This window comes from Mycteria americana, chromosome 25, assembly GCF_035582795.1.
Source record: "Mycteria americana isolate JAX WOST 10 ecotype Jacksonville Zoo and Gardens chromosome 25, USCA_MyAme_1.0, whole genome shotgun sequence".
In the NCBI taxonomy this organism is placed as follows: Eukaryota; Metazoa; Chordata; class Aves; order Ciconiiformes; family Ciconiidae; genus Mycteria; species Mycteria americana.
The window spans coordinates 2,964,376-2,992,137 of record NC_134389.1 but is presented as its reverse complement, the minus strand read 5'-3'; the positions used below and the strand labels follow the sequence as shown (position 1 = coordinate 2,992,137).

General features: G+C 61.9%; 1 protein-coding gene across 1 annotated transcript; it reads right to left on the bottom strand.

The window, feature by feature from the left end:
• Positions 1-2,601: 2,601 nt before the first annotated feature.
• Positions 2,602-26,041, bottom strand: LMNA (lamin A/C). Its single transcript, XM_075525265.1, has 12 exons — positions 25,580-26,041; positions 8,548-8,704; positions 8,248-8,373; positions 7,954-8,124; positions 7,725-7,850; positions 7,397-7,617; positions 7,103-7,307; positions 6,865-6,972; positions 6,556-6,675; positions 6,368-6,466; positions 4,743-5,000; positions 2,602-4,114 (listed from the first exon to the last, which is right to left on the bottom strand). Exons 1-12 carry the CDS (start codon positions 25,927-25,929, stop codon positions 4,082-4,084), a joined length of 1,974 nt encoding a protein of 657 aa, XP_075381380.1. The 5' UTR covers positions 25,930-26,041; the 3' UTR covers positions 2,602-4,081.
• Positions 26,042-27,762: the final 1,721 nt, after the last annotated feature.

The window sequence follows — 27,762 nt, the reverse complement described above, 5'->3', positions numbered from 1 at the left end:
ATGCTTGGGGCACCCAGGGAAGCTGCCAGCCCTGCTGCTTTGCACAAGCTGGGGTGCCAGCATCAACACCCTCAAAAGCCGCCAGCCGGGAACGGGCCTGTCCAGAGGCCCCGTTCCACCCCACGCTGGGGGTACCTGCCCTGCCCAGGGCTGGGAGTGGACCCGAGTGCCCCCTCGGCTGCTCCCCCCTTTCTGCTGCCCTGGTTCCCACAGGGCTCGGGAGGTCGGGAGCCTTTGGCTGGGAGTCGTAAGGAGCTTGTGCCTTGTGCCTGCCGGCCCGCCGGCACCGGAGGCTTAGCCAAAGCCTGCTGTGGGGAGGCAGAGCTGCCCTGGCCCCCTCCCACCCCAAGGCTTGAGCCGTGGCCCCCCACCCTCGCCTGGTCCCCCCAAGGGTGCCCTGCAGGTGTCCTGCGACATGCAGCACCTCGGGGTGCAACCTTGGGGGGTGGCAGTGGGCACAAGCTCGCATCTTAAACCACCCTTGGGATTAGCAGGGCAGCCTGACCTTAATCCCCCCGGGCATGCAGGGGCCTGGAGGGGGCCAGCGTGGGGCTCGTGGGGCCCCCAGCACCCACTCAGCCATGCCCCGGCCTGGTAAATCCGGGTGGCTGCCAGATATCAGGGTCACTCCTGGCTCTACCCCATCCCAGTGATTGCTCCAAGGCTCCATTGTGCTAGATTTTTTTTTTTCTTCCCCTAAAAAGCCCGATGGTCCCCAGCATGAGACCCCCATGTTTGTTTGCCGTGCCCAAACCCCAGTGCTCCCACCCGGCCGTGCACCCCAGGGTGCCTCTGCAGAGACCCTGACACTCGGTGCATAAGTGAGCAAGGCTGGGTCATGCTCCCCTGCTCTGGGGTCCATCTCCCTCTTCCCAGCCTCCCGGGGGAGCCCAGAGCTGGGCTCAGGGCCAGGGGACTGCAGGAGGAGCTGGAGAAACCTGACCCTGACTCGGTGCTTCGGCTGGAGCGTGGCTGGAGTTCTGTCACAGGCACTCTCGTGCATGGTCCCCATGGGCTGCGTGAGGTCCCCATGGGCCATACGTGCTCCCCATGGGCCGTGCAAGGTCCCCACAGCCTGTACGCGGTCCCCCCGGGGCTGTGCAAGGTCCCCATGGGGCCGTGCAAGGTTTACACGGGGCCGTGCGAGGTCCACATGGGACGCGTACGGTACCCATGGGCTGTGCGAGGTCCCTGTGGGGCTGCGCAGGGACTCCACAGGTCGCGCAAGCCGTGGGGCACCGAGGGTGGCGAAGGGGCACGGAGCAACGCCGCCAGCTCAGCTCTTCTCCAGCGTGACCCAGCCCTGCCATGCCAAGGACGCCTGGGTCCCGTGGTGGGGGACGTGGGGAGGACCCGTGACATTTCCCCTTGCCTCCTGACCGACTTTCTCCCCGCAGCACGGCTGGGCAGGAGCACGAGGTCCCAGCAGCGCGGTTGGCTTCCCCCCGCCGTTCAATAACCCGCTGTTTTGGGCACAACCTCATGACTTTTGGGGCCTGGCGGTGCAGGGCTCAGGGTCAGGCTGGATTCCCACCTCGGGGCCAGACGCGGCACGGAGGGGACACGCTGCAGCTCCTTGGCGTTGCTGGCTGTGCGGGGTACCTGTCCCGGCATTGTGGCGCTGGCATCCCCGAGCTGGCAGAGAGATGGGGCAAATGGGGCACAGGGAGAGGGTGGCACTGGAGCCGGTGTGTCCCCTGCCACCCTCCGAGCACCCACCTCTGAGATCCCCCGTCGTAACCTCCCCTCCTGGCAGGGGACGTGGGTACCTCGCTGGGTCCCCACAAGCCAGCCCAAAGCTGGAAGGTGGCAGCGATGCCCCGGAGACCCCTCGGCCTCGCGAGGCTCAGCCCTGCTTGCACCCAAGTCTGGGGCGATGTGACCCCGCGCGGCTGGGGGGACCCAGGCATCCGAGCGCTGGGGCGGGGGGTACCCCCAGGTTGGGCACCCCGGGCACCTACCTGGCTGTGCCTGCGCCCTGGCCGCCCGCCCGTGCTCCCTCACATCGCGGCTCCCCAGCGCTGTGCCCGGTAAAGCCGATTACCCGCTGGCTTTACGGCTCTCTCCTTCCCTGCGGCATCGCCTCCCGCCTCGCTCCAGTGCCTGGCACGGCCCCGGGGGGGGCAGGGGAGTCCCCTTGGCAGGGTGCCGGGGCCATCCCCATGGTAGGAGCAAACCTGCACTCAGGGGCTCGCTCAGGTTCTGCACCCACCCAGTCCATCCCATCCAGGGGAATGGCTGCTCCCCAAAACCCCAGGGGGAGGAAATCTCTGAGCCCTCTCCCCAAATTCCATCCCCTCCCCGCCCGCCCCTCTCCACATCAGTGCCAGGTCCGGGGGGGGCTCCTGGCCCCTGCAAGGACCCCGGTTACCCCAGCTCTCAGCATCCCACCCTGGGCACCCCCCTGGGTGAGTCAGGGTGCACGGGGCCACCCTGCTTTCCCCCCGTCCATCGTAGGGTGCTGAGCCCCAGCCCTGGCTGCGGGGCTAAAAGAGATGCCCCTGCGGGCCAAGAGCAAGCGCCGGGCTGGGGTGCAGCAAAACGTCCCCCCCAACCCCCCCCCCCCCCCCCCCAGGACAGCAATGATGACAGCACACGGGGTGGGAAGGGTTCAGCTGTATTGATTCTGGAAGGAAATACAGGCTGTAATACAGAAGCTTTGCAAGCACAGATACATACGTGGTCTCACCAGATCCCGCCGGAGCAGGGGGCTTGCGCTAGGGACCTGATCCTGTCCCCAGGCAGGGAGTGCTGCGGGCGTTCCCCAATCAAGGCAAAAAGCTGAAATCTCCATCGATGGCTGGATGGACCCTTGCAGAGAGGGGAGCTGCCCGTGCCGGACCCCAAAATCCCCCTCACTCAAACAAAAAGCCTTCCTCAGTGCCCTCCTGGCAAACCAGCCCTGTCCTGGACTAAGCATCCTTGGCCTCATCCTGCTCTGAAACGGGCTCCTGAGCTCCTGCCACCGCAGAAGAGCCCAACTAACCGCAGCCGAGAAAAACAGGAGTGAACCCCACTGGATGCAGGAGCCCTCAAAGCGGGGGTCCGAGGGGGTCCCACTGGGTCCGAGTGGGAGCGAGGTCCGTCACCCCACCCGCCAAATCCATCTGGTCCCGGGATGCAGCTCCGGTGGGTTTTCACTTGCCCTACTCCATCTACCCTTGATGCCGTGCGGGGTCCCGCGGGGCTCCCAGTCCTGCTCCGGAGCAGCCCCCGCCTCGGCTAAGGCACAACTTGGCTGCTTAAAAAAAAAAGAAAACCCAAAGGGCAAGAGGCGCCTCAGATGGGCAATACAGTACGTGGAGCGAGGGGAGGGCACGCGGGCAAGGGGCTGGGAAGGGAGGTAATGCCCACATGGCTGCGGAGAGACGTGGGGCATCGCCTGCAAGCTGCCGGGAGCTCCCCGCGCCAGCACTTCAGTGAAATAAAAAAAAAAAAAAAAAAAAAAAGAAAGAAAAGGGAATTCGGTGTTCAGATCCAAAAAAAAAAAAAAAAAAAAAAAGGGTTGCAAAGGTGCTGTGCTCTACTTGGGACAGCAACCCTCCACGGCCCGTGCCCACCAGCGCAGTCAGGACGATCTGCAGCAGCACCGGGGCTCTCAGCTCAGCCTCTGCCCCAGCACCTCTGCGGATCCGCTCCTGCCGTGCTGCGACGCCCGACGCACGCAGGAGCGCGCAGCTCTGACGGGGATGGCTTTGCTTCTCCCGGTCCTATATAAAAAGCTTTGGCAAATAGATATAATCTACGGAGCTATTAAACTACAATCTCTTCCTGCACGGCTGTTCGGTAAACACAATTCCTCGGTGTCTTTGGCTGAAGTTTTAAAAAAATTTTGAAGCTGGAAAGCTTTTTTTTGTTTGGTTTTTTTTTATAGAAATAGATTTTTTTCTTTACAAAAAAAATTGAAGCATCTTTTAGCATTTTTTATATATATATATATATATAAAATTCCTGCTATAGAAAACAAAAAACCCAACCTTGTTTTTTTATATCATTTTTTTAGAGGAAAAAAAATTTTCTTTTGCTTTGGGAAAAAAACTAGCTCGAGACGGCCAGGAAACACAGGAATGGTGCCACGGAGTTACATGATGCTGCAGTTTTGCACAGCCTGAGCCTGGGAGGAAGAAAGAAAAAGAAGAAAAATTAAAAATAACCCAGTGGCACTATCCATTTGCTCTAGCTGCGAAGGAGGCAGCACTGTCCAAGCGGAACCCTCCGGATGCCCACGGTGCCCGGACTGCGTGCGCCCCTGGCTCTCATCCGCCCTGGCCCTCGGGGTATATAAATACCCCTTGGCTGGGGTATTATAGCACTGAAACCAGAAATTTGAGAGTTAGCGGTAACACATGAAGGTAATAATATTGACTGATATTGAGGGTATTGACGTTCAAGTGCTGCGATATCCACGTTACCAGCATGAATAACGCTCAGCATGGTGGGACAAGAGCCGCGGAGGACGAGGGGTGCTCTGGGGCTGCCGAGGGGGCCGAGCAGGGGATGGGGTGGGGAGATGCTACGGCCACATTCCTTTCCAATCCCTCTCAGACTCCACGCTCCCCTTACAAAGAGGCTTGTGCAAGCCCGAAGGTGCCCGGGGCAAGAGGAAAAGCAGAGAGGAGGAGAGGAAGGAGGGGAAGGGACCCCCGCGGCGCTGCCTTGTTGAGAAAGGATGGCGCAGGGACAAGGTGGAGACCCAGCAGCACAGGGACAGCCTGGACCCGGGGTCTGGAGACGGCACTAACCTGCCGACGGGGGCTGGAGTTCCCCAGGAGGTAGGTCCTGGTCACCAGGCTGTCCCCAAGGCCAATGCTGCCAGAGTCACCGACGCTGCGGTAGCTGCGGGTGACGGTCACGCTGGAAGTGGACGAGCCTGAGGACATGGTGTTGATACCAGCGTTCTGGTTGCCCGACTTCTCGGCTGGCTGACCGCACGTGCCACAGACCACCGTGCGCGAGCGGAGGTTGTATTCACCGGGGTCCCCAGAGCCACTGCAGCTACCCTAGATGTGGGGGGGGGGACAGACAAAATGACCTTGAGCACCCGCCCGAGCATCTTCTGCCTTGAGCACCCTGCGCTGAGGACCAGGGCAGCACCGGTGTGACCCAGGAGGGCTCTTCAAGTCAGTCTTCAAAGAGGGTCCGCACTCCACCCATCCTTTCCATCACGTGGTTTAAAAATAATAAATTATTATTATTATTATTATTATTATTATTATTATTATTATTATTATTATTATTATTATTATTATATTTATAATCCCAGACTCCTGGGTCTGGCACACTGCAGGTGGGTGAACTGTCCCTGCTGCCCTGTCCTTGCACCCCGGGCTCTCAGCACACAGAAGGCATCTTGCTGTGCTTCTCTTGTGCTTGTCTAAGAGCATCCTCTTCCTCGCCGCCTGGCAGAGTGCAGGCTGACTGTTTTCCAACGGGAAATTCGCTCTTGGAAAGGATTCAGCCCCCAGATGAATGGGCAGCACCGGCCTGCAGGAGCTTGGCTCCTCCACCTGGGGATAATCGATATCCGTCTCGGCACGGCTCTTCAGATCCAGAGAACTCAAAGGAAAGCGGATGATGGACGCCCCATCCTGCTCCTGTCGCGCAGAGCCCCGGCGAGCGGCATCTGGCAGGTTTTTCGCCAGTGCTGAGGCACAGCGTGGCGGTGACGGCATCTCTCCGTGCATGATTCCTGTGGGCATCTCGCATGCAAGACAGATCTCTCCCTGCGGGACGGGCTGGCGAGGGCTCCTGGGCTGCAGCCAGGGACGTTTTCTTCGATATAGGGAGAAGTGGCTGCAGCTCTGCTGCTGGCACGCTGCCTGCTCTCTGCCTGCTGCCTGCTCTCTGCCTGCTGCCTGCTCTCTGCTCGCTGCTCTTCCTGGTGCATATTTCAACTCCGTGAGGGCAGCGATGATGGGCCGAGAGGAAGGACGAAGTCACCTCTGGATTTGTTCCAGCACCCTCGTGAAGCGGAGAGGATGGAGCAGCTGCCACGGAGAAGTGTCGTCCATCAACTTCCCACCATCCTGTCCTCCACCTCCAAGCGACGCGAGGTACCAGCTCAGCCTCCCTCCCGGCTCCTCCAGCCCTTTTCGCGGCAGGTCAAGGTTGCTCAGGGTTGGAGATCGCTTCCAGCAAGGTCTCTAGAGCTTTTTTGGCAAGCAGGAATCTTCTCCAGGTGCCAGAGGTCTGTTGGCTTCTCCTGTGTGGTTCTTCCCACAGCGGCCTCTCAACTGCCTTCGCCCATAAGGCCTGACCCTGTGTGATGCTGAGCCGCCTCCCACCCTGACTGGGACCGGACCCGAGCCCCCCAGCGTCCCTGTGACAGACCCCCTGGGACCAGCACCTTCCCCAGCGTGGTACTCACGTGGTGATGGCGGTGGTGGATGTTAACATCATCGTCGTCCTCATCCTCATCTTCATCGTTGATGATCACGGTGCGGACCAGTTTCCGCATGGCCACCTCCTGCGGGGGACAGGAAAGGAGTAGAGGGGGGGTTCGGTGTCTGCCGACCCCCCCTGTGCCCCGAGCCGGTGCTGCCATCGGGCTCTCACCTCCCCGTTGGAGTTGATCAGGGCGGTGCGCAGGCTGTCCCCGGAGCCCCAGCTGCTCTGGGCTTTCCACACCACGTTGCTGGGGGGGCTATGGGTCGCCCCAGCCCCCGAGGCCCAGATCTAGGGAGAAAAGCACAGAGAAAAGCAACGTCTCAGGTACGCAGAGCCCAGACCTCGGGGACGCTGGTCTGTCCCCCCCAAAAAGCCACGCGCCAAGGAGCCCGCGCCCTGGCTCCAACTGCTCCGCGTCACCAACGACCCGGCTGGGTTTGGGGTCTTGGCTGGATCCTTCACCGGGCAGTGACTCACCGTGACCACCTGGCCAGCCTTCAGGGTGAACTTTGGGGGGAAGCGGTAGGTGATGGGGGGATCGTCTCCATTCTGCCGCTTGATCTGCCAGTTCCCCATCGCCTGGTCCTGCGAGCGAGAGAGCAGCAACCCTGAGATCCGCCGATTCCTCCCCAGCTTGGCCCAGTTCACCTCCTGCCCATGGGGTGAAGAGGGGCTGAACTACACCCCCAGGGACCCTCCCCAAAGGCAAACGCACCTCGTTGGACTTGTTCCTGAGACGGACGAATCTGCCCTCCAAGTCCACCTCCTCCACGCCGACGCGGCCGCTTGTCCGGGCGTGGTGGGAGAAGCTGGTCCGACTCTCGCTGTCCTCCAGCTTCCTCTTCTTGGAGGAGCCCGGGGTGGACAAGTGGCTACGGGATGCACCTTTGTGGGAGGAAGGGCTGGGGGACAGCCTCAGCCTGTGCAGGAGGAGAAGGTGAGATGGAGCCAGTGAGGACACGAGGGCTGGGACCCGCATAGCCCACCGGGTGCAGCACCCCGTGCTCACCGCTCCTCCTCGCCCTCCAGCAGCTTGCGGTAGGCATTGATCTCCATGTCCAGAGCCAGCTTGATGTCCAGCAGCTCCTGGTACTCATCCAGCTGCTGCTGCATGCGTGCCCGCATCTCGGCCATCTCCCGCTCCTTGTCGGAGAGCAGGCGCCGGTTGGTCTCGCGTTCCCTGGCCAGAATATCCTCCAAATCATGCAGCTTCGCCTCCTTGGCGGCCAACTGTGTGGGGAGGGAAGGTGAGGGTGGCTGCTCCACCTGGGGCCAGCCCCAGGAGGGGACCATCCCCGGGGGCGGACATCCAGAGGAACCCCTTGGTCCTGACTCACCTGCTTCTGCAGCTGGCTGACTTCAGAGGAGAGGTTGTCGATGCGGATGCGAGTTTGCTGCAGCTCCTCGTGGGCAGCACCCACCATGTTGCTGTTCCTCTCCGCCGACTGCTTGGCATTCTCCAGCTGGAGGACGAGAGGGGTGGGTTAGCAGCCCCGGCACCCTCTGCCCACCGGCACTCCGCAGGGCGGGGTGGGAAGAGGCCGGCGGCGTGCGGGTGCTGCTCACCTTCGCCCCGTAGGTCTTCTCCAGTTCCTCCTTGTAAAGCCTGATCTGGGCTTCGTGCTGGCTCCGCAGCTCCTGCAAGGCTTCGGAGAGCTTGCTCTCAAACTCCCGCTGCCGCCCGTTGTCGATCTCCACCAGCCGGGTCTCGTGGCGGCGCTTGGTCTCCCGCAGCTCCTGGGGACAGGTCAGGGGACACGGCGTCACCTCGGGGTGGGATCGGCTTGGGGAAGGGGACGCAACGCACGGGGGGCGTTATCCCAAGCGAGCCCGGCACCGCGGCGGTACGTCGCAGCTCACCTCACTGTAAATGTTCTTCTGGAATTCGAGCTCTTCCTTCAGCGTCTGCAGCCGGTTCTCGGCGTCCACGCGGCGCAGCATCTCATCCTGCAGCTGCTTCTTGGCTTCGCTCAAGGCGCTTTCCAGCTGCAGGGAATCGAGAAGGACCGTCAGGGCCGGCTCCTGGGGACTGTCCACGCGCGGCACCCGGCGCTGGCCGGGGAGCTACCACCCCACTGTGCCTCTGCCCCACGGTCCCCTGGCACAGAGGGGACCTGGGGGGTCCCCGGGGCAGCTGGGGACAGGGCTGCCACCGCTCACCTTGGCCACCTGTGCCCTCAGGTCCCGCACTTCAGACTCCAGGTTCCTCTTCTCGCCCAGGGCTGTGGAGAGCGCAGCCTCCTTGGAGTTAAGCAAAGCCTCCACGTCCTTGAGGCGCGCCTGAGCGGTCAGCAGGTCCCCTTCCTTCTTGGCATTCCTGCAACGCACCGGATGGCACGGGTGAGCGGCACGGCAGGGAGAAACCCCGCATCGCGCCCCGCGCCCCCGCCCCCAGCACACAGAGCATCGCGTCCGCACCCCTCTGATCGCCCCCCAAAGAGTCGCGGATTGTACCTAACGCCCACCCGCCACGGGCACCGGCAGGTCCCGGCCACCCGGCGTGGCCAGCGCCAGTTTAGCTACCGGCAAGCAGAAAGGGCTGGGAAAAACTGGGTGGGCAGGAGGGGGCTGTAACGCCCGTGTGCGATACGCACGCCCGCGGCCCGGCTGCACCCACTAGAGGTCAGTGCGGACCAGGCCGGGGCCGGAGCGGCACGGGGCAGCGTGGCGTGACACGGGGCAGCGTGGCGTGACACGGTACAGCGTGGTGTGACACGGGGCAGCACAGCGCGGCATGGCATGGCATGGCACAGCAAGGCATGGCACAGTGCGGCGTGGCGTGACACGGGGCAGCGTGGCGTGACACGGGGCAGCACAGCGCGGCATGGCACAGCACAGAGCAGCGTGGCGTGACACGGGGCAGCGTGGTGTGACACGGTACAGCGTGGCGTGACACGGGGCAGCACAGCGCGGCATGGCACAGCGCGGCATGGCACAGCGCGGCATGGCACAGCAAGGCATGGCACTGCGCAGCGTGGTGTGACACGGTGCAGCACAGTGTGGCATGGCACAGCACGGTGCAGCAAGGCATGGCACAGCGCGGCGTGGTGTGACACGGTGCAGCGTGGCGTGACACGGTGCAGCACAGCGCGGCATGGCACGGCACGGTGCAGCAAGGCATGGCACAGTGCGGCGTGGTGTGACACGGTGCAGCACAGTGTGGCATGGCATGGCACGGCACGGTGCAGTGTGGCGTGACACGGGGCAGCACAGCGCGGCATGGCACGGCACGGTGCAGCAAGGCATGGCACAGCGCGGCGTGGTGTGACACGGTGCAGCGTGGTGTGACACAGCACGGCACAGTGCAGCAAGGCATGGCACAGTGCGGCATGGTATGACACAGTGCAGCACAGTGCGGCATGGCATGGCACGGTGCAGCATGGCGTGACACGGGGCAGCACAGTGCGGCATGGCACGGTGCAGCAAGGCATGGCACAGCGCAGCGTGGTGTAACATGGTGCAGCACAGCGCGGCATGGCACAGTGCGGCGTGGTGTGACACGGTGCAGCACAGCATGGCATGGCACGGCACAGTGCATGGCAGAGTGCACCATGGTGTGATACGGTGCAGCACAGCACTGTGACACGGTGCAGCACAGCATGGCATGGCACGGCACAGTGCAGCATGGTGTGACACGGTGCAGCACAGTGCGGCATGGCACAGCACTGTGACGCGGTGCAGCACAGCACGGCATGGCATGGCATGGTGTGACACGGTGCAGCACAGCATGGCGTGACATGCTGCAGCACAGTGCAGCATGGCACGGCACTGTGACATGGTGCAGCACTGCGCGGCGTGGTGTGGCATGGCACGGTGTGACACGGTGCAGCACAGCGTGGCGTGACACGGTGCAGCACAGTGCGGCACGGCACAGTGCAGCGCGGTGTGACACGCTGCAGCACAGCGTGGCATGGCATGGCGCAGCGCGGCGCGGCGCGACTCGGTGCAGCGCGTGTGGCGTGGCACAGCGCAGTATGGTGTGATACGGCGGAGCACGGCGTGGCGCGGCACGGCGTGGCATGGTGCAGCGTGGTGCGGAACAGTGCTGCACAGTGGAGCACGGCGGGGCATGGCGCGGCGGCAGCCGGCGAGGAGCGAGGGTCCTGGAAGGTGCCGGAGCTGCCCTGGGGCCAGCGCTGCCCAACCAAGGCAGCCGCGGGGCGGAGAAACCTGCGACCCCTTGCCAGCGCCGGGAGGCTGCTGCCTCTCCCTGCAGCGGACGGAGGGCACCGGGCGATGAGCTGGGGCCGGGGGCTGCCCCACGTGTGGACGCGCCTCACCGTGAGCTCGGCGGGCCGCTGTCGCTCGGTGGGTGCAGAGCAGCGATGCCAGCCCCCCGTGGCCCCCGGCCGGGCTCGGCCTCCCAGCGCAGGGCTGCGGAGGGGTCTGCCGGCCTCCAGCATTGCCGTGCAAGCTCAGAGCCCCCCCGCCATCCCCTGCCTCCATTTCCCCCCCTGCTTTTTAAGCCCTCCGACAAGAAGTCAAGGCCGTCTCTTACAGGCAGCAGACCCGAGACACACCGCTGCGTGCCTAGGGAACTTGATCCGGCTAAACCACCAAAACGCAACCTGACGCTATTTTGGTAGGCCCTATAAAAAGAGGAGGCCCAACGCTCTTTCTGCGGCACCCCGTGGCCGTCAGCACCGGGCTGGCTTGCGCCGTCGGTTCATGACAGATTGTCACCCCACCTCCCTCAAAATCGGGTGCACCCGGGGACCGGCACCGGCTGCGGTGCCCGCTCGGCCGTGGGCGAGCACCGGCCGCACGCCGGCGCGTGGTGCGCATTCCTGGGGCGGTGAGCACGCACCCGCGCCATTAGGTCATGGGTAAAAAATACCAGGGAGGGGCGTGCGGCACAGACGGCGTTCAGCCTGCCCCGGTGCAGGATCCAGGAGGAGGTGGTTCGACTCCTCTCCTCCTGCCCACGGGGACCGAGACCCCAGGCCAAGCAGGGACCATACCCACATACGTGGGAAGCTCCTACGTTGCTTGGCCGACAGCAGATTTTCCTGCATTTCTTTCTGCTTTCGGAGCCGAGCCAGCACGGAGAAGTTGTTCCGAGATATTCACGTCGCGCGAGGCCCCGCCGTACTCGATTAGCCCCCTTTTGCGGGGAACCGCGGTCCTGCTTGCCGGAGGCGGCTGCCCGAGCGCCACGCCGGCGTGTCCCGTCCCCCTCCCCGTGCAACCCACTCCTTTCGTGCCAGTGACTCATAGGACAAAAATGCCATCTGGGAGTGGATCCGGAGCCTCCTCGGCTCATTGCAAGCAACATTCGAGGCTGAGTTTTCCCATCTGGCAGCGGCTCGCCCTTGCAGCCAGCGTGGCCACCCCGGCACTGCCGGCAGGGTTTAATCCTGCTGTCCTTGATCGAGTTAACCACCGCTTAACTCTGGGAAGAGCTTGCCCTCGGTGTTTTGCTTCTGTAGCTCTTTGCTCACCGTGTCGGCTGCGGAGACTTGGGTACAGCGGGGGGGTCACTGGCTCTTTGGGCTTGTGGCATGTGGCATCCTGAAGCCCCCGACTCTTTAGGGGACACCAGTACCATTTATAAGTGAAATACGGAGGGGAAAATGCTGAGGTTATACTTGCACCTCCGCAGTGGTGACAGATTCGCCTTCTCCAGGGACTGGAGGCATCCAGGGCTCAGGGCAAAACGCGTGAAGCCCAGAAAGCCCCATGGTAAATCCCAGAAGACTTGAGGACAAATCCCTTTTCCTTAAAAGCCTCCTGTGCTCGGCTCTGGGTTACACCGGGGAGGAGCGGAGACGGGAGCTCAGAGCTCACCGGCTGGGCTGCAGCGGCGGCCGCTGCGGGGCTGTTTGGGAGCAGTTTTGCAGGAAGGAGAGGGGTGAGAGGAATCCTGTCCTGCCCTGCGTCCTTTCCTCCAGCGAGTCGGGAGGTCTGCGTGACGCAGCTCTCCGGGACCTCAGCATCTCCCCCCACGTTCCTTCAAAACGCAGCCCCGACCCCCAGCGCGGCAGCCTCCGGACGAGATTTCAGCACGCGTCCTGCGCCAGGGACCCCTGTGCCCACGGGTCCGTGCAAGCCCTTGTGATCCCTGTTCCAGCCCAGCCAGGGTTTAGGGTTTTCTCCTCGCCTCCCATCGGGTCCTGCTTTTATTTCCCCTGCAGCCTCCCGGGCTCCAGCTGGCGCTGGGCTAAAAATAAAAACTTTCATGGCAGCTGCGTCGCTCCCGCTTCCCTCGGCAATGGGACGAACGGGGACCTTCCTCTTCCTCCCCGGAGGGTTTCACTGGTCTCCCCGTCCTGCCTGCTAGAGCCTAAAAAATCCCAAATCCTCTGCCAGCCAAAAGGGAAGCAGAGATCCACCCCGCAGGGCTGCAGCCAGGGGACACGGGCTCAGCATCCCGCAGGATTTGATCCCCTGTGCCCGGAGAGTCGGGTGTAAAAACAAGCATTTATCCAAGTCAAGAGGAGAAAACACAACAGAGGCACCAAATCCTCAAGAAACAAATGTCTCAAGAGAAAAGATGGAGGGAAAAGGGGCCTCAAGACGTTTTATTTTTAGCTTTTAAAAGCAGGAAGGAGGGAGGAAAAAAAAAAAAAAAGAAAATTGCAGCTGAGCTGCCAGAAAATCCAAATGTTAATGGAAAGTTGGACCTGCTCTGACTGTACTCAGCACAGACACAGAAACGAGCCTGCAAAGCTGCCGCGATGGCTTCAAAAAGGGCCGGGGCTGAAGACCCTCGGGGCGGCCGGTCCCTGCAGAAGGTTCGGGGACAGCCCCGCAGGGCAGCGCCCAGCATCTGCTACTGCTCCCCTTTGCTCTGCCCCAAAATCCCGGCCCAGAAACCTGGCAGAGCTGGGCTCTCCCTCTGGAAAAGCTGAGAGAGGCCAGAGCCGTCGGAGCTCACGGGAGGTGAGCAGCTTTGGGCACGCGCCCCGCCGGGCTGACGGAAGGGTGCCAACCCTCTCGGAGAAGCCAAAAGGCCACTAGATGCATTTTTAGGAAACACCCTTTGGTTTCACCCTACTACTGATCACCACGAGCCATTTCTGAAGCACGAGGCTGCTCCCGCGGGTGGAGCGGCTGCCGTTCAGCGCGGCGGCACTTGGGCTTCGCACGCTGGCAGGGAACCAACGGGGTGGGATGAAGCCAGGGGGAAAACGGGCGTTCCCCTCCTTCCCTGCCTCCAAATCGCAGCTGCCCCACCCCGGACAAGGTGCCAAGCCAGGGGAGCTTGCAGGCTCATGCCCCATCTAGAAATCTTTTTGCACGTCTGCAAATCCCCGGGGACCGCCGGTTTCTTTCTTCACCTTGCTGCCGGGGAGCCAGGCGACGCACCAGCCTGCTCCCCTGCGACCCTGCCACAAAACTGGGGAAACGCGACCCCAGAAAAGGCTTTACGACATATTTACAGGTTGGGAAACTGAGGCAAGGGAGGCATCGTGTGCCCAAAGAGGTTTGTGATGAACCTGATTGCTGGGAGGACCCAGAAAACCTGCTCTGCCCCACCTTGGGCTTGCTGCTCTGCACTGCGCTGCCTCCAGCACCTGGGATCGGTCCCAGGGATCGCTCCCCCACCCCAGGGATCGCTCCCCCCACCCCGGGATCGCTCCCCCTATCCCAGGGATCTCTCCCCCCACCCCAGGGATCTCTCCCCCACCCCAGGGATCGCTCCCCCACCCCAGGGATCGCTCCCCCATCCCAGGGATCGCTCCCCCCCACCCCAGGGATCGCTCCCCCCACCCCAGGGATCGCTCCCCCATCCCAGGGATCGCTCCCCCCCACCCCAGGGATCGCTCCCCCACCCCAGGGATCACTCCCCCCATCCCAGGGATCTCTCCCCCACCCCAGGGATCGCTCCCCCCACCCCAGGGATCGCTCCCCCCACCCCAGGGATCTCTCCCCCATCCCAGGGATCGCTCCCCCCATCCCAGGGAACAGAGCCCCAAAGGAAAAGCAGCAGGGACAGCATGAGGAGAGGCGGTCTTGGGAAAACCTCTGCGGTGGGGCAATGGGAATGTGGCAAAGCAGCTTCTCCCAGCTCCTGACTCATCTGTGCCGCTGCGCCTTTGCCAAATCACCAGGATAAACATAAGCCGGTCTCCTAGCAGGGGAACTGTAAATAGCCAGCGAGATGTATAGCGAGGACAACATCTGCACGGAGCCAGCATCCTGTTAGGCACCAAAACCCCTGCCAAATGGCAGCCAGGGGATGCCAGTGCTGGCTGCGTTCAAGGATGCAGGGAAACAGCCCCCACCCTCCAGCGTCAGCTGTGCCAAAGCCCCTTTCCGGTGCCAGGCCTGCTGCCGGCCACGCCGCACGCTCCTGGCACGCTCATCCCCGGGGCCGAGGGGCTCGCTCAGCTCCACGTGCCCCCAGCCGAGCGAGAACAGCTTGTTGGCATCTCCTAAGAGCTGGGCTTCCCCCTCCTGGAATTGGGATCTGGCCTCTCCTTGCAGCCTTAAAATGAACCAAAACCACTGCTTTGTTGGGAACCAGAAAAGAGCATTTCACCGGGATGCAAACGGACCCTTCGCTCTCGGGTTCCCAAAATCTTAAATCATTCCTGTCCCTCCACAAACCCCATCTCCAGGAGCCTCGCTGGGAGCCGCGGGCGCATACAAAGTCCAGCGCGACCGGACCCGATCGCAGCCGATCCCTCCAGGAATCAGCTACAAATACTCCTCACGAAGCCTTTAGGAGCTTTTCTCCTTTCGCTGGATACGCCAGAGCAAACGCCCCGTGCCCACGCACCGTCTCCCCGCGGCCTCGCCTCTCACGATGGGGAAAAGCAATTAGGCTTCATCAGCGCTGCAACAAATCAAGGCACGTGACCACGGCGTAGACCGACGGCCCCCCTCACTCCTTAAAAGCCAGAAACGCAGTTTCAGAGAACAAACAGTATATTAAAAAGCCTCACGCACCCCGTGCTGGCTGGGGAGCCCCGGTGTCACTCGCTCCCCGTCCCGGGCTGTCACGCCAGCGCTGGTGACTCACCCCAGCCTTCGCCAGCAGCTCGAAATGGAAATCCCAAGTCACCAAGTGACGCTGCTGTTTGGGCTGAGTCCCCCCTAGTAACAGGAGGGCTCCGTGGTTTTGAAGGGCGGACGGTATTACCGGAGGGCTTTCGTAGCCAGAAAAGGGGGTTTTGTCAGCTCCCGCGTGGGAGTCGATGGGGGGACGGACGGGACTTGGCTTTCCACTGCCCACGCCGCGCTTTTGGGGGCCCCAGGTGAGGTTTGCATCAGGCATAAATCTGTGTGTCCGCATAGACAAGGGGCAGGATTTACTCTCCACAGACGTGTGCCCCGGCGCGGAACAGGCATAACAGCTTCCCACGGGGTCTGCCGGTGCCTTGCTGCCTGCGAACCCCCTTTCACAGCTGCCTTTAGCTTTTCCAGGGTGCAGCAAGCCACAGGATGCAAAGAGGATGCAAAGAGCTGGGAAAGGGCAAGCGAGCATCGGCTGCTGGAAGCCACCGGTGCCAGGAGCGTGCAGACCCCAGCACCGCTCGTGGCTGAGCCTTGGGGACGAGCGAGCAAAACGAGGGCAGAATTTCCCTACGGATTCCTTTCGCCACCAAAACCCCGGCTTACCGGGGACAGGCAGAGACCCAGGCCTCCAGGCTGGGATTACACGCAAAGTGCCACCAGTTAAAACCTGATTTAGCGACACTGGTCCAGCCCCAGGTTTGTCCCCAACGCTGCTATTGCAGAGCTCGGCAATTTGTCTGCACGGCGCACAGGAAAAAAACCCGGCCGACGTTTTTGTCTATGCAGGTCCCGAGGGGATTGGCTGATCCTGGGGTTTCCAGAACGAGGGCCGGTTCCTCGCTTGCAAAAACTGCATTTTCCACTGACAAAAAATCACCAAAGACCTTAAAAACCTGAACATCTCAACAGGTTGGAAAGCCGCGCTCAAACACTGATCAATCCCCACTCGCCAGCCCAAGCTCGGCACAACCCCAAACCGTATCTTATGAACGTGCCAGCTTGCCTTCTGCTGGCTTCCCGTCGAATTTTGAACCAGGTTATCCGAAAGACACTTGATGGCCTAGACTTAAACCATCTTAAATATAGATTAAAGCAATAACGTGCAGGAGGACACAGCAGGAAAAAGGAACTCTCTAAAAAAAGACTGGAATTGTGCTGAAAAGAAAATTTTTTTAGACGCAGCTCAAAGACGTGAATACAACACCTTCCACACTGCTCGCTTCCCATCTTCTGAGGACAAGGTTTCAATAGAAAAGGCACAAGAAGAAAGCTTGTTTGTCCAATCCAGAATTTACTACCGATTTGTAGTGTTGTATATAATAATATAAAAGCCCGTTTAAAGCTTCAGCCTGCATTGTGCACCCTTCTGCCTCTGGGAAGAGGAGAGAACAAGGAAATTCAAAGTATTCGTTGCAATACTGTGCACGTTCGCAATGGCCAAAAGTGCAGTTCCGTATCGTTAATATAACGGACAAATATTCACACAACAATTACATTTTGGGCAGAATGAAATTTAAGGGATTTTGCTCCGTCTTGACTATCTTACTCCGACACGGCAAAGTCCAGTTTTTGCAACAACTGGGTTCAAAATGAATGGCAAAGTTTTGTATGTAAAATTTTTTTTTTTTTTTTTTTGCATCTAAACCGACTCCTAGTCTTGCACCTCCGCAGAAATCCCCGAACATTAGATTTGCTTTCGTCCATCCTTCTCTTGATGAATGAGAAATGCAAAGTCTACAAAACACCGCCTTAAAGGACGAAGACAAAGTGCAGATTCCCGGTGTTTCCCTGGGGGATTTGACACGGGCGGGGAGAGGCCTTACAAACGTAGCTAAAAACGGTGAGCTGAGTCATTCGTATTAATCACTTCTTCAGAACTGGGAGCGTTGGGACAGGGGGGGGGAAAACAGCCGTAAGCTCGTGTTTCGCTGGGACCTGGCAGCTGGCGACGTGGCCGGGACCTGGGGCAGCGGAGAAGGAGCAGGGATGCAAATCCCAGCCCCAGGAGCAAGGAAACCCCTTGCCACCATGCAAACGTGGCGGTCGCCTCCTTTCCCTCCGCACACACGTGTGGTCCGACGGCGCCTGTGAATGCAAAGCTTTGCAGCCCCTAAGCGGGGCGATGGAAAGCGATGAGGAGGTTGCTGTGCTTACGGGGACGTCGGCGTCCCGGCTACGCTGCGGGGAGAAAGCTGCACCCCAGCCAGCGCCTGCTGCATTGCACCCATCCGCAGCTGGGAACGGGGTGCCGGGGCAGGATGGGACAAGGCGGAGAGGAGCCAAGAGAGGCCAAACAGGGAGCAAGCTCAAGGTCTCCTTTTTCCTCTCCAGCAGCAGCGGCTCACCCCATTTTCCATAAATCCTGGTACGCAAAGCTTACCAGCAAATTTTGCCAGCAAAATTTACTTAAGAAACAAAGCGGGGGATTGTTTGATCCAGCTGCCACCCATCTTTCTGGGAACAAGAGGGTTTGCTATCGGGGCTCGGAGAGCGCAGATAAAGGCAGGCGAGGTGTTTACATTGCCGCAAGGTTTGTTTGCATGCAGCGGCGGCGAGGCCAGCGCGGGTTGCACTGGAGCCGCCTTGTTTGTCCACTTCAGCTGCCGGCGTGAGTCACCGCCGGCGCTGCGAGCTCCCGGCTGCGCCGCCTCCGTCAGGATGGCTGCCGGGATGGGTCCGAACGCGACGGCATCGGGGAAAACGCCGCTCGGCGCAGGGACGAGCGGCGGCGAAGATGAACGCCGGCGTTTTGCTGCGCTCTGCCATACCCAACCGGTGCGGCAGATGCTCCCGGCACAGCTCTGCCCGCTTTCCCTGCCAGCGCGCGCTGCGCCAGGACGAAGCCCAGACCCGCTCGGTGTTTGCGCAGGAAATAACCACTTCCCCACCAGCAAGGACTGCAGACGTGGCATCCCTAGAAAGTGCAATTTAGCCCCGATTGCCGCAGGCACAGAATCGCCCCGCAAGCGGGGCCGCTGCAAGAGGCTTCAGCCTCCCCGTCGCCTCCCTCCTGCTCAGCCCCACGTGCTCGCACAGCGCTCGCCGCAGGGCAAGCCCCAGCCCGGCAGCTTTTTGCACTGGAGCGACAGAGCCAAGGCTGGGTTGCAGAAGGCAGCGCCGCCTGCTAGTTGGGCCACGCGCGCCGCAGGTTTGCCTCTCTGCCCTGCAAACGGGGGCTCCGGGCGCAACCCAGCCCGCGAAAGCACGATGCCACGGAGCAAATCTGCTCTCCCCAGGACTCTGCTTCGGCCCTAAAGCCCACGGCGCGAAGGCTCGGCTTTGCGAAACTCTCCATAATTTCTTCTAGAGCCCACAGGGAGATGAGTGGGGGAGGAAGCGAGCGCAGCACGGGGGTGTGCTGGGGGGGGGGGGGGGGGCATCCCTGCACCCCACAGACGCTGCCCGGGAGCGGGTTATCCACGAGCACCCGTCACGCCAGGAAGGAAGGGGCAGGCGAGCGTGACTGCCGGAATGGCGGGGGCCTCCCAAAGACGAGGCGAAGCGTGGCCCCGCGGCGGCCGCACCCTGCTCCAGCCCAAAGACACGCAGCTGAGCGTGACTCATCTCCCTGCTCGTGCCCTGGTGCCGGTCTCCAATCCTCCTTCTCCTGCCCTGCTGCAACCTCTCTCCCTGTCCCCACGGAGGAGGAAAAGGCATTAAAAAACCACGGAGAGTGGCACAGAGGTTTTATTGCCACCATTCACGGGGCTTCGTTTTATTGCCACCATCCGCATCCTGCTTCACCACCGGGCTGCAAAGGCTCTGCCAGCACGGCCAGGGCTGGATCCAGAGCCCTCCCCAAAGCCAGCGGCAAGCCCAGAGCTCCGCTCGGCCACCATACTGCAAGGAGAAGGGGGCAAGCGGCTCTTCCGAGCGGGGACTGGGAGCTGCAATGGGGCAACTGGCCACCCCCAGTGCTGGAAAACAGCGGGGTGCCCGTGAGCAGTAGGGCCAAGTCTCCTTTGGGCTCCTACCCCTTTGAAGCTCACACGTTGCACAGCCATGTCAAGAGCTTGGACTTTTTTTTGGGGCTCACATGACTCGGAGCTGGGGCTTTAACGGAGAAAGCGCGTCCCTAAACTGTTATTAAATAAAACTCCAACAAATTGGCACTACCGAGCTCGGCCTCCAGCTGAGCTTTGCTGAGCCTGGGCTGGGAGCACCAAGCTGGATGGCAGGAGGACACAAATGTTGAAAGCAGGAGCCAGAACAAGTGGCTGGAGGTGGCTTTTGTCCAAGAGGGTTGAAAGACCTCTGCATTCAGAAACTCTTTCCTACAGAGGTGCTTCTGGGCCACTCGCAGCCCCGATGCAACGATTCAAAAGCTTCAGGAAAGCCATTGCTCGCTCCTAACCCTGGCTCCATCACCTCTTTGCAGGGACGCGGTGCCAACACCTGCAATAGCGCAACGCCGTACTTCAGCAGGGTAAAGTACGGGCGGCGGGGCATTCACCACGCACGCTCCCCGGGCTGTTGGGGACCTTCGTCCCTGTTGCTGTCGCACCTCCTGGCTCTAAACATGGGAAGGCAGCAATAGAGCACCGTGGCTGGCTGCAGCGTGGAGGATAACCCCAGCCACAGGTGCCTTCACCTTTATCGTGAAAAGGAAATTGGTTTATGACCGACGACGGGCGATGCTGACTCAGCGTTGCTCAGGAACAGAGGTGTCCTAACCCCAGTTTGGTTTTGTGGCATCTCTGCGGGCTCGGTTCAATGCACTTCATTAACCAACTTCCACCTCCTTTGGCTCTCCTTAATACCCACAGCCCCACATCGCACCGTGGGACTCACAGACACGCCGCAACGCCCTTCGCGTACTGAAACGGGGCTTTTCCAGGACGGCCGAGCCCAGCAGCCTCCGCACCGCGCTGGTGCACGGGGCTGCAGCTGCCACCGCACCGAGCGGGGCCGGGGACCGCGCCAGCCCCTTGCAGTTGTTCAGCTTCACACTGGGGCTATTCAGCCCTCGGCAGGGAGGGGAAGGGAGCGGAGGCAGGTGGGCACCCAGCCCCGACACCCCGGGGAGGGGCTGCGGGTGAGTGATGGCGGCTGTGGACGGATATGGGTTTCCCTCAGCTGTTTGGGAACGTGCCAAGCCGGTCACAGAGGAAGAGGCTCAGCAAACGGCCTCGCAAAGAGAGCGGGACGGGGAAATAGGTAACGTAGCTGGCGGCGGGACAGCGGGAGGCAATTCCCAGCTCTACCCCGGGGCAGCCCATCCCGAACCCACCGGGCTGATGCTTCCCGGGGACTCCTCCGCGCCAGCCCTAATTTGGGCCAGGAGCAAGGGGAGAGCTCCAGTGGCTGCCTCCTATCCAGGCTGCCAGCAGCAAGGAAGGAAACTGCTGCTCCCAAAGGGCACGAATTTAGCAAAATAAGGAGCTGGCAGGAGCTCGGTGTGCCCCACCCCGGCCACGCCACCCTCTTCGCATGCCTCTGCCGAGCACCGCGCCAGGAAAGGCTCTCACTTCTGCTGGACTTCGAAGTTTAAACGTTAATGGGATTCGGACAACTGAAATGACGCGCGTGAGACTGAAGAACACTTCTGGCAGCAAGCACGGCCAGGGCAGGCTGGGACGCGCTGCGCTAGGTGCTGTACAGGGGACGGATGCGTCCCCACACCAAAACCAGCCCCCTTTCCCTTTGCAATTGCTTCTCTTTAATCCCCCAGCTCTGAGGTTAAGGTCCTTAATTTGCCAGGGTGGATCCTATCGTAATAAAAATGTTTAAGGCGACGGGATTTCCTCTTGTTCCCCTCATCCCTGGGAACACACCAGGCAGCGAGGGACGGCCCAGCCCTGCAGCAGGACAGGGTAACAGCAGTCTGGTGAACGCAGCCGGCGATGAGAGCAGAGCCACAAAACGAAAGTGCTGGAGCCTTTTCCTCCGCCCGAGATCGTCCTGCTTGGGGAGCTGGGAAAAATTGGGGCTGGATGTTTGCACGGACAAAAAATATCCCCCCACAGAAATAGCCAAGGGCTAACGAAAGCCTCAGCCTCGAAGCAACGGGGCTTTTGCCACGGAGCCTTTCAGCCCCGCAGCGTGCAGGCGTGCCCACCCGGCCATCCTGAGCTGCCAGGTGTGGATGTCAGGGGAAAAGAAATCTGTCCAGAGCACTGGAGACTCAGGGCAGTGTCTTTAAGAGGGTGCCCGAGGGGCATGGGGGGGTCCCGGACCAGCCCCGGCTCTGCGTCGCCTGCTCCCCCAAAGCATCACCCGGCTGCACAAGCTGTTCTTTGTTTGCTCCGAAAAGGGCAAAGCCTCCTCCGAGCCAAACCGTTCCTTCCCTGGCAGGGTTTCTATGAGACGGGGAGGGGGGGGAACAGCCCAGAAGCCTGAGGTTTCTCCCCCACGCAAAATGTTCCAGCACAAGCACATTGCTGCTAGAGGCAGCGCCCGGCCCCGCAGCAGGGAGGCTTTTTTTTTTTTTTTCCTCCTCCTTTTTCCAACAAATGGGTCCTGTTTACCTGCTCCTTCCTGGGAGGTTATCACTGAACCCAGCACCAGGCAAAATCCAGCTGAGATAGGAAAGTGCTGTGGGGTTCATCCCAGCCCTCCTTGCACGCTCGCTGCTGCCTCCTTTGCTCTGCCCTTGGACGAGCTCCCCACCTGCAACGACCTTTGGAAAACAGATTTTTTTTTTTTCCTCATTACGGCCAGGGATGAGATCTGGGTCCGGGGAGGAAGAGGCGCTGCCAAGGCACCAGCTTAATCGGGTTAGGGGCTGCAATTCAGGAAGCCATCGCTCATCAGCCACGCTGCTAACGAGGGCCTGGTTCCTGTTTCGGGGGAGAGAGCCGGCCACAGCACAGCCACCCCTTGCCCACGGGAGTGGGGCACCGAGAACCCCCCCCCCCCCGGGGCTCCTCTCTCGGGGATGGAGGTGCCCAAGGGCTGCATCCGTACCCCCCTGCGCCCCCAAACTGGGGCTTGCACTGACAAACACCTCTGCCTCGAGGATTTGGGATGGGGCGAGTCCTCAGTGGAGCAAGGCAAGGGCCGCGGCTCCTGTTTTCACCCCCCAAGTCAGGAGCCAGCTCACGGAGAGGGGGCGATGGGCAGGACCGGGGTGCAGAGCATCTCTCCGCAGCAGGCCGGTGCCATCCTGGAGCCTGTGCCCTCCCAAACCACCTGCCTGCCCCTCCTTGGGGACCGCAGGTCAGGGACACCTGGGACGGGGGCATTTCAGTCCCTGGCTCTCCCAACGCTCAGGGAGGGGAGGATGCCAGGCGCTGCCGGCACCTCTGAGTCACCAGCCGCCCTCGCCGCACCCTCTCCTTCGCCTCAGATGTGGCTCCGGCACAGCCAGCGGCCACGCAGAGCTGGGGAGCCGACGGGGAAGCCCAGGGGCCGGGGACACGTGTGGCATAGGGCCGGGCAGCAGTGCCCGCAGGGAGTCCCTTGTTCTGGGGCACAGCCAGCGCCAGGCTGCACGGGGATGAGGGTCCCCTGGTGCAAGGAGCCGGGGTGGGCGCTTTGGGAAACCCTTCCTGGACCAGCATCCAGAGCGGCCGAACGGGCAGCGGGAAGGGTCCGGCCCGAAGGGAAGGGGTGGCAGGAGGCACGGGGCAGGCAGCTGCCTGCACCTCTCAACCCAGCTCTGCCCCAGGCTGGCCAGACCTTCCTCTACCCACGCAGCTCTTGCACCAGTGCGTCAGCAGCTGGTGAGACTGGTCTCCCCTTTGCGCTCCCCGTCCCCCATCCCGCCAGCACCTCTTCCCCCACCCCAGATGGAGCACCCAGCTCCCCTCCCTCCTGGGGTGGGCCCAGCACCCGCTGACTCCACCAGCGCCAGGCACCGTGCCCGCAGCCAGACACGCCATGCCCCGACACCCCCAGCCCTCCCTCCTGCGCAGGCGAGACAACCCCGGCAGCGGGCAGGGGCAACGCTGCGGGTGCCGATAACGCGGCCCCAGAGCCGCCTGCCCCGCGGGAGATACCCAGCGCTTCCCTCGGGGCTGACGGGGAGAGCGAGGGGAGCAGAGGGCTGCTAAGTCATTTATTAACCAGGCAAAGTCACTGCAACCGAGGTCAGCGAAACCGCCCGGGACAAGGCGCTGACCCAGGGGCTTGGGGTGGGCAGGCAGAGCCGGCAGGACCGGTACTTCCCTGCGCGGGCGGATGGCAGAGAGCGGAGCAACGCCCGCACCGCCTGCCCCGCCACGAGCGCGGCACACCGGTCCTTCCGGGCCCCGTGAATGGCTCTGACCCGTCTGCAAGGTCGGGCTCCCAACCGCCCCGTTCCTCCGTGCCCTAAAGATTCGGGGCACCCCAGCCAAACTGAGCCCTCGGAGCAACATGGCAGCGGATTTGTGCCCCTCTCGGAGCAACTCTACCCTATCGAGAAGGTCCCCAGTGACACGGGATAAGCTGCAGCCCCTTTGCAAGGGTCTTGGGGGTCGGAAGGCGGCCCCGATACTGCTGCCCAAGGAAGCAGGGGCACACCAGAGGCAGGAATGAATAGCACCGGCTTCCCCTGGCAGAGCCGCTCTTCCATCTCACAAACCGTGACTCAGAGACGACTCACCACATTGAATCACCTCTCTCCTTCAGAAAATGTGCTCACCGCCCGTTCTCCAAACACAGCAGTCCGAAACCCCGCTCAAACCCGCCTCCGAACCCAGAGCTGCTCTTTGGGAATCCCCTCGAGTCAAAGCACTTTTTCAGGTGAATCTGTCAGGGCTAGGGAACAAGCACAACAAGCTCCAGGAGCGCAGCCCGTCGCAGGGAAAAAAGCTTAACGCATCTTTTTTGCAGGGACCGCTCTGCAGCACAGCCAGCTCTGGGCTGAGCACGCAGCTCTCAGCCAGGGACGGCTGCAGGCCGGGCATTTTTTCCAGCCCTCGAAAGATCGCAGCCAAGATAGTTCTGGGTTTGCATAAGGCAGCAAAAGCCTTTAGACAGCTCAGCTCCTCATCTCCCCAGCTCCCAGATCCTCGGGATCTGGCGAGCAGGGATCTGCCTTGCAGCGAGCGGGATGAGCAAAGCCACCTTATCTAGGGACGCAGCCGCAGCAGCGCACGGGAAACAGAAAGCTAAATATAAAACACCGCACTGCTTTCAAAGACAGCTGTAAAAGGCTGCACATTCACTCCCTTCCCAGTAGGTAGAATATTTATGGCATCTTCTGAGGAAGTTAATTTTAGCCTCATTTGGTACAGCCTCAAAGCGAGGCGTCCAGAATAAGAGGCAAAAGATCAAACGGAGGAAGAAGGGGTTGTCCCGCCACTGCCCAGCCCGGATCCCGCCCCGAGCCAAAGCTGATGATGGAAAGGGACCCGCTCGCTCCTTCCGTGGAGCGGGACTCCGGGAGCCGAGCATGACGGGGCTGTGCTCCCAATGCCGCGCGGGCTGGCAGAGCCCCGGGGAAGCCCAGCGGCCGGTCCCTGCCTGGCCAGCAGCGTGACACCGGCCAGGAGCCCCGTGCAGGGACCCGCGTCCTCAGGGGACCCGCGCCGGGCATCTGCCACGGTCCCGAGGAGAGGAGGGCAGAGGCACCCAGCAGCAGCAGGGTGGTGGCAACGAGGTGGGCGTTTCTGATGTCAGGAAGGGAAAGATATAAACCTGACGGGAAGGGGCTGGGGGGATTTGAGCCTCAAAGCAGACCTGGAGCACATCGCCCAGAGCCGATGGGAAAGGGACGCAGGCATTGCCCGAGCATTGCTTGCCCCAAAGCAGGGGACCCCGCCGAGTGGGAACAGCTCGGCACAGGGAGGGTTAAGGCAAACAAAACCCGAGCAGGTTCTTTATCCGGTGCCAAAGACAGCAGAAGAAAATAGGACGAGCAGGCGAGATCTGTGGGCAGGACAGAGCCAGCTGGCTGGCACCGCTTCCCGGTCTGCGCTGGAGCGCATTTAGGAATAGCTCCAAGATGACGAACGCGGAGGGGCCGCCAGCCCAGCGCTCGCGTCCTGCGTTGCGCAGACCCTCCCCAGGAGACGAGGGCACGTCCGCTCAGCCCCAGCCCCGAGCTTTCGCGGCTCTGCTCCCGGATCCCCCCTCCAAGGGCACTCCGGCCAAAGATGGCGCTTGGAGGGAGAGTGGGAATGCCGGGAGAGCTTCCCTCCTCTCTCGGTCCCTGCCACGGACACTCCTGTCCCTGCCGGGTCACGGGTTTCCCCTCTCCCTGCCTCCTCCAGATCACTCCTTCCTCCCTCCCGGCTCCCTGCCAAGCATGACGACAGCGACCGTCCCGCCACGGTCCCCCCCCCGTCCCCACGGCACTCACCGGGCTTTCAGCTCCTTGTGCTCCTCCCGGACTTTGCTGAGCTCCAGCTGCAGCCGAGCTCTCTCCTTGGCCACCGAATCCAAGGTCTTGCGAGCATCCGCCAGCTCCGACTCGTAGGCAGCCTTGATGCCGGAGACCTCACGGCTCACTACCTCCTCCGATTCGGTGATGCGAAGCCGCAAGCCGGCGTTCTCCAGCTCCAGCGAGCGCACCTTGTCAATGTAGACGGCCAAGCGGTCATTGAGCTCCTGCAGGTCCTCCTTCTCCTGCAAGCGAGTGATGCGGGTGGGGGACAAGGGGGTCCCCGAAGCCCCGCTGCGGGTGCTCCTCTTCTGCGAAGGCGTCGCCATGGGGTCCGGTGTCGAGGCGAAGGACACGGCGCAGGTCACAGCTCAGCGTCCCACGCCACCCACCCAGCTGTCTCGGCTGCTCCTGGTTGTCTCAGTGACTTGCTTATATCCCAGCTGGGCTGTGCACCGGGAGGAGGAGCTGCGAGGAGGCGGGTGGAGTTATCCGAAACCTGGGTGGAGACAACCCACTTGCATCAGTCAAGGCCCTTGCTTGGGAAAGGCTGGAAAAGCATCCCTGGGAACTGGGGCCTCGGGAGGGTGGCTCGGGGGCAGGCAGCCCAGGGTGACCCCCTTGCAAACAGCCTGTGCCCCCCCCTTTTCCAGCGCGATTCCCCCAGCTGAGGCTGGCTTTCAGCTCGGGGGGACTTGGCAAGGGCAAAGTGCACCCTGAGAGGGGCTGCAGCAATGGGGTGCGGCCAGGCACCCCCGGGACCCCCGGCCTGGGCACCCCCAGGACGTCGCTGCCCACAGGGCAGGGCAGGTGGCATCTCAGCGGCTGACCCCAGGGTGCTGGGGGGTCCTGGCACACCCCGAACGCAGGAGCCCCAGGCTGCACAGGACCCTGGAGCACCCCAAGCTCTGGGGACCCAAATACAGAGTCCCAGGTCGCCCAAAACACCATTGCCTAGGGTACCCCAGAGCCCCGAGGCATCACGGGGCACAGAGGACACCCCCCAGTTTCCCCAGCTTTGCTCAGTTCTCTCGGCACCGGCTGTCCCCCTTTCCTAGCTCTCCCCAGTACCAGCTGTGCCCAGTTTTATCCTTTCTCCCAGTTTCCCATGCCAGCTATGCTCCGTTTGTAACTCCCCCAATTCTGAGCACCAGTTGAGTCCAGTCTCCCCTGCCCCAGCTCCCTGCCCCAGCTGTTTCCCATTCTCCCACCTCCCGATGCCAGCCATTCCCAGTCCCACCAGTACTCAGCCGTTCTTCCAGTATCTCCAGTTCCCAGCACGGATGCTTCCCAGTCCTCCCAGCTGCTGGCCAGCTTGGAGCAGGGTGCAGGGTGCCCTGCCTCCCTCAAAGCGCTGCCGAGACTCGGCAGCTCGTGACTTCCAGATCTACCACACGCTTCCTGGCAGCCCCCAGTGCCACCGCAGCGGGGTTGTCCCCTCCTTGGGCTTCACCCCCCCGTGCTTCGCACTACAAAGCCAAGCCCTCCTGCACGGGAGAGGGAGAACTGGGAGCGGCAAGGAGAACGGAAGAGCAACCCCTTAGCACCCCAGAAACGAGGGGCTGAGCCAGGACCTCGGCGGGTGGCGGTCACGGGGGCTCCAGCTTCCTCCTTTGGGAGCTCCTGCTTGAAAAATTGGGCTCTGCAGCGAGGAAAGCCGGAAAGGGAGCTGCACCCTGCGGCTGGGGACGCCGGCGAGAGCCTGGGCAGCGGTGTCCGCCCCAAAGCACGACCACCCCAGCCATCCCCTGTGGACGGAGGGGTCCGGGGCTGGCCAAACGCAAGGCCAAAGGCACGGTGAAAGCGCCGCTTCCCGAGCCACGGCCGGCCCGGCTCGTCCTGCCCGCGCTGCAATCGAGCTCGATTCGCTTCCCAGCTAATGGAAGTGCAGCAAAGCCCCAGGCAGGTTGGGAATGACTCTCACAGCAACCAGAGCAACACACCCAAACACACACACACACACGCACGCACGTGCGTGTGCATGCGCGCTTTATGAATGATTAATCCGCGCTCCTCTCCCGGCGCCGATGAGTCACTGCTGCCAGCAAACAGTAGCGGGGTGGGGAGAAGGACCGCAGCAAAAATCCTGGGTCCAATTTTCAAAAAGCAACAGTCCCATGCCAGGAACCGCCCCGGCACCGCGGCAGAGCTGGGGAGGGGGG

Bases quoted from the DNA above. Each gene is read 5' to 3' on its own strand.
- LMNA (XM_075525265.1), bottom strand. From the start codon at position 25,929: ATGGCGACGCCTTCGCAGAAGAGGAGCACCCGCAGCGGGGCTTCGGGG. The intron at 7,618-7,724 runs GTGAGTCAGGAC...CTCCCCACACAG, and splicing joins TCAGCCAGCTGCAGAAGCAG to TTGGCCGCCAAGGAGGCGAA. The intron at 5,001-6,367 runs GTGAGTACCACG...CCCCACATCTAG, and splicing joins TCCACCACCGCCATCACCAC to GGTAGCTGCAGTGGCTCTGG.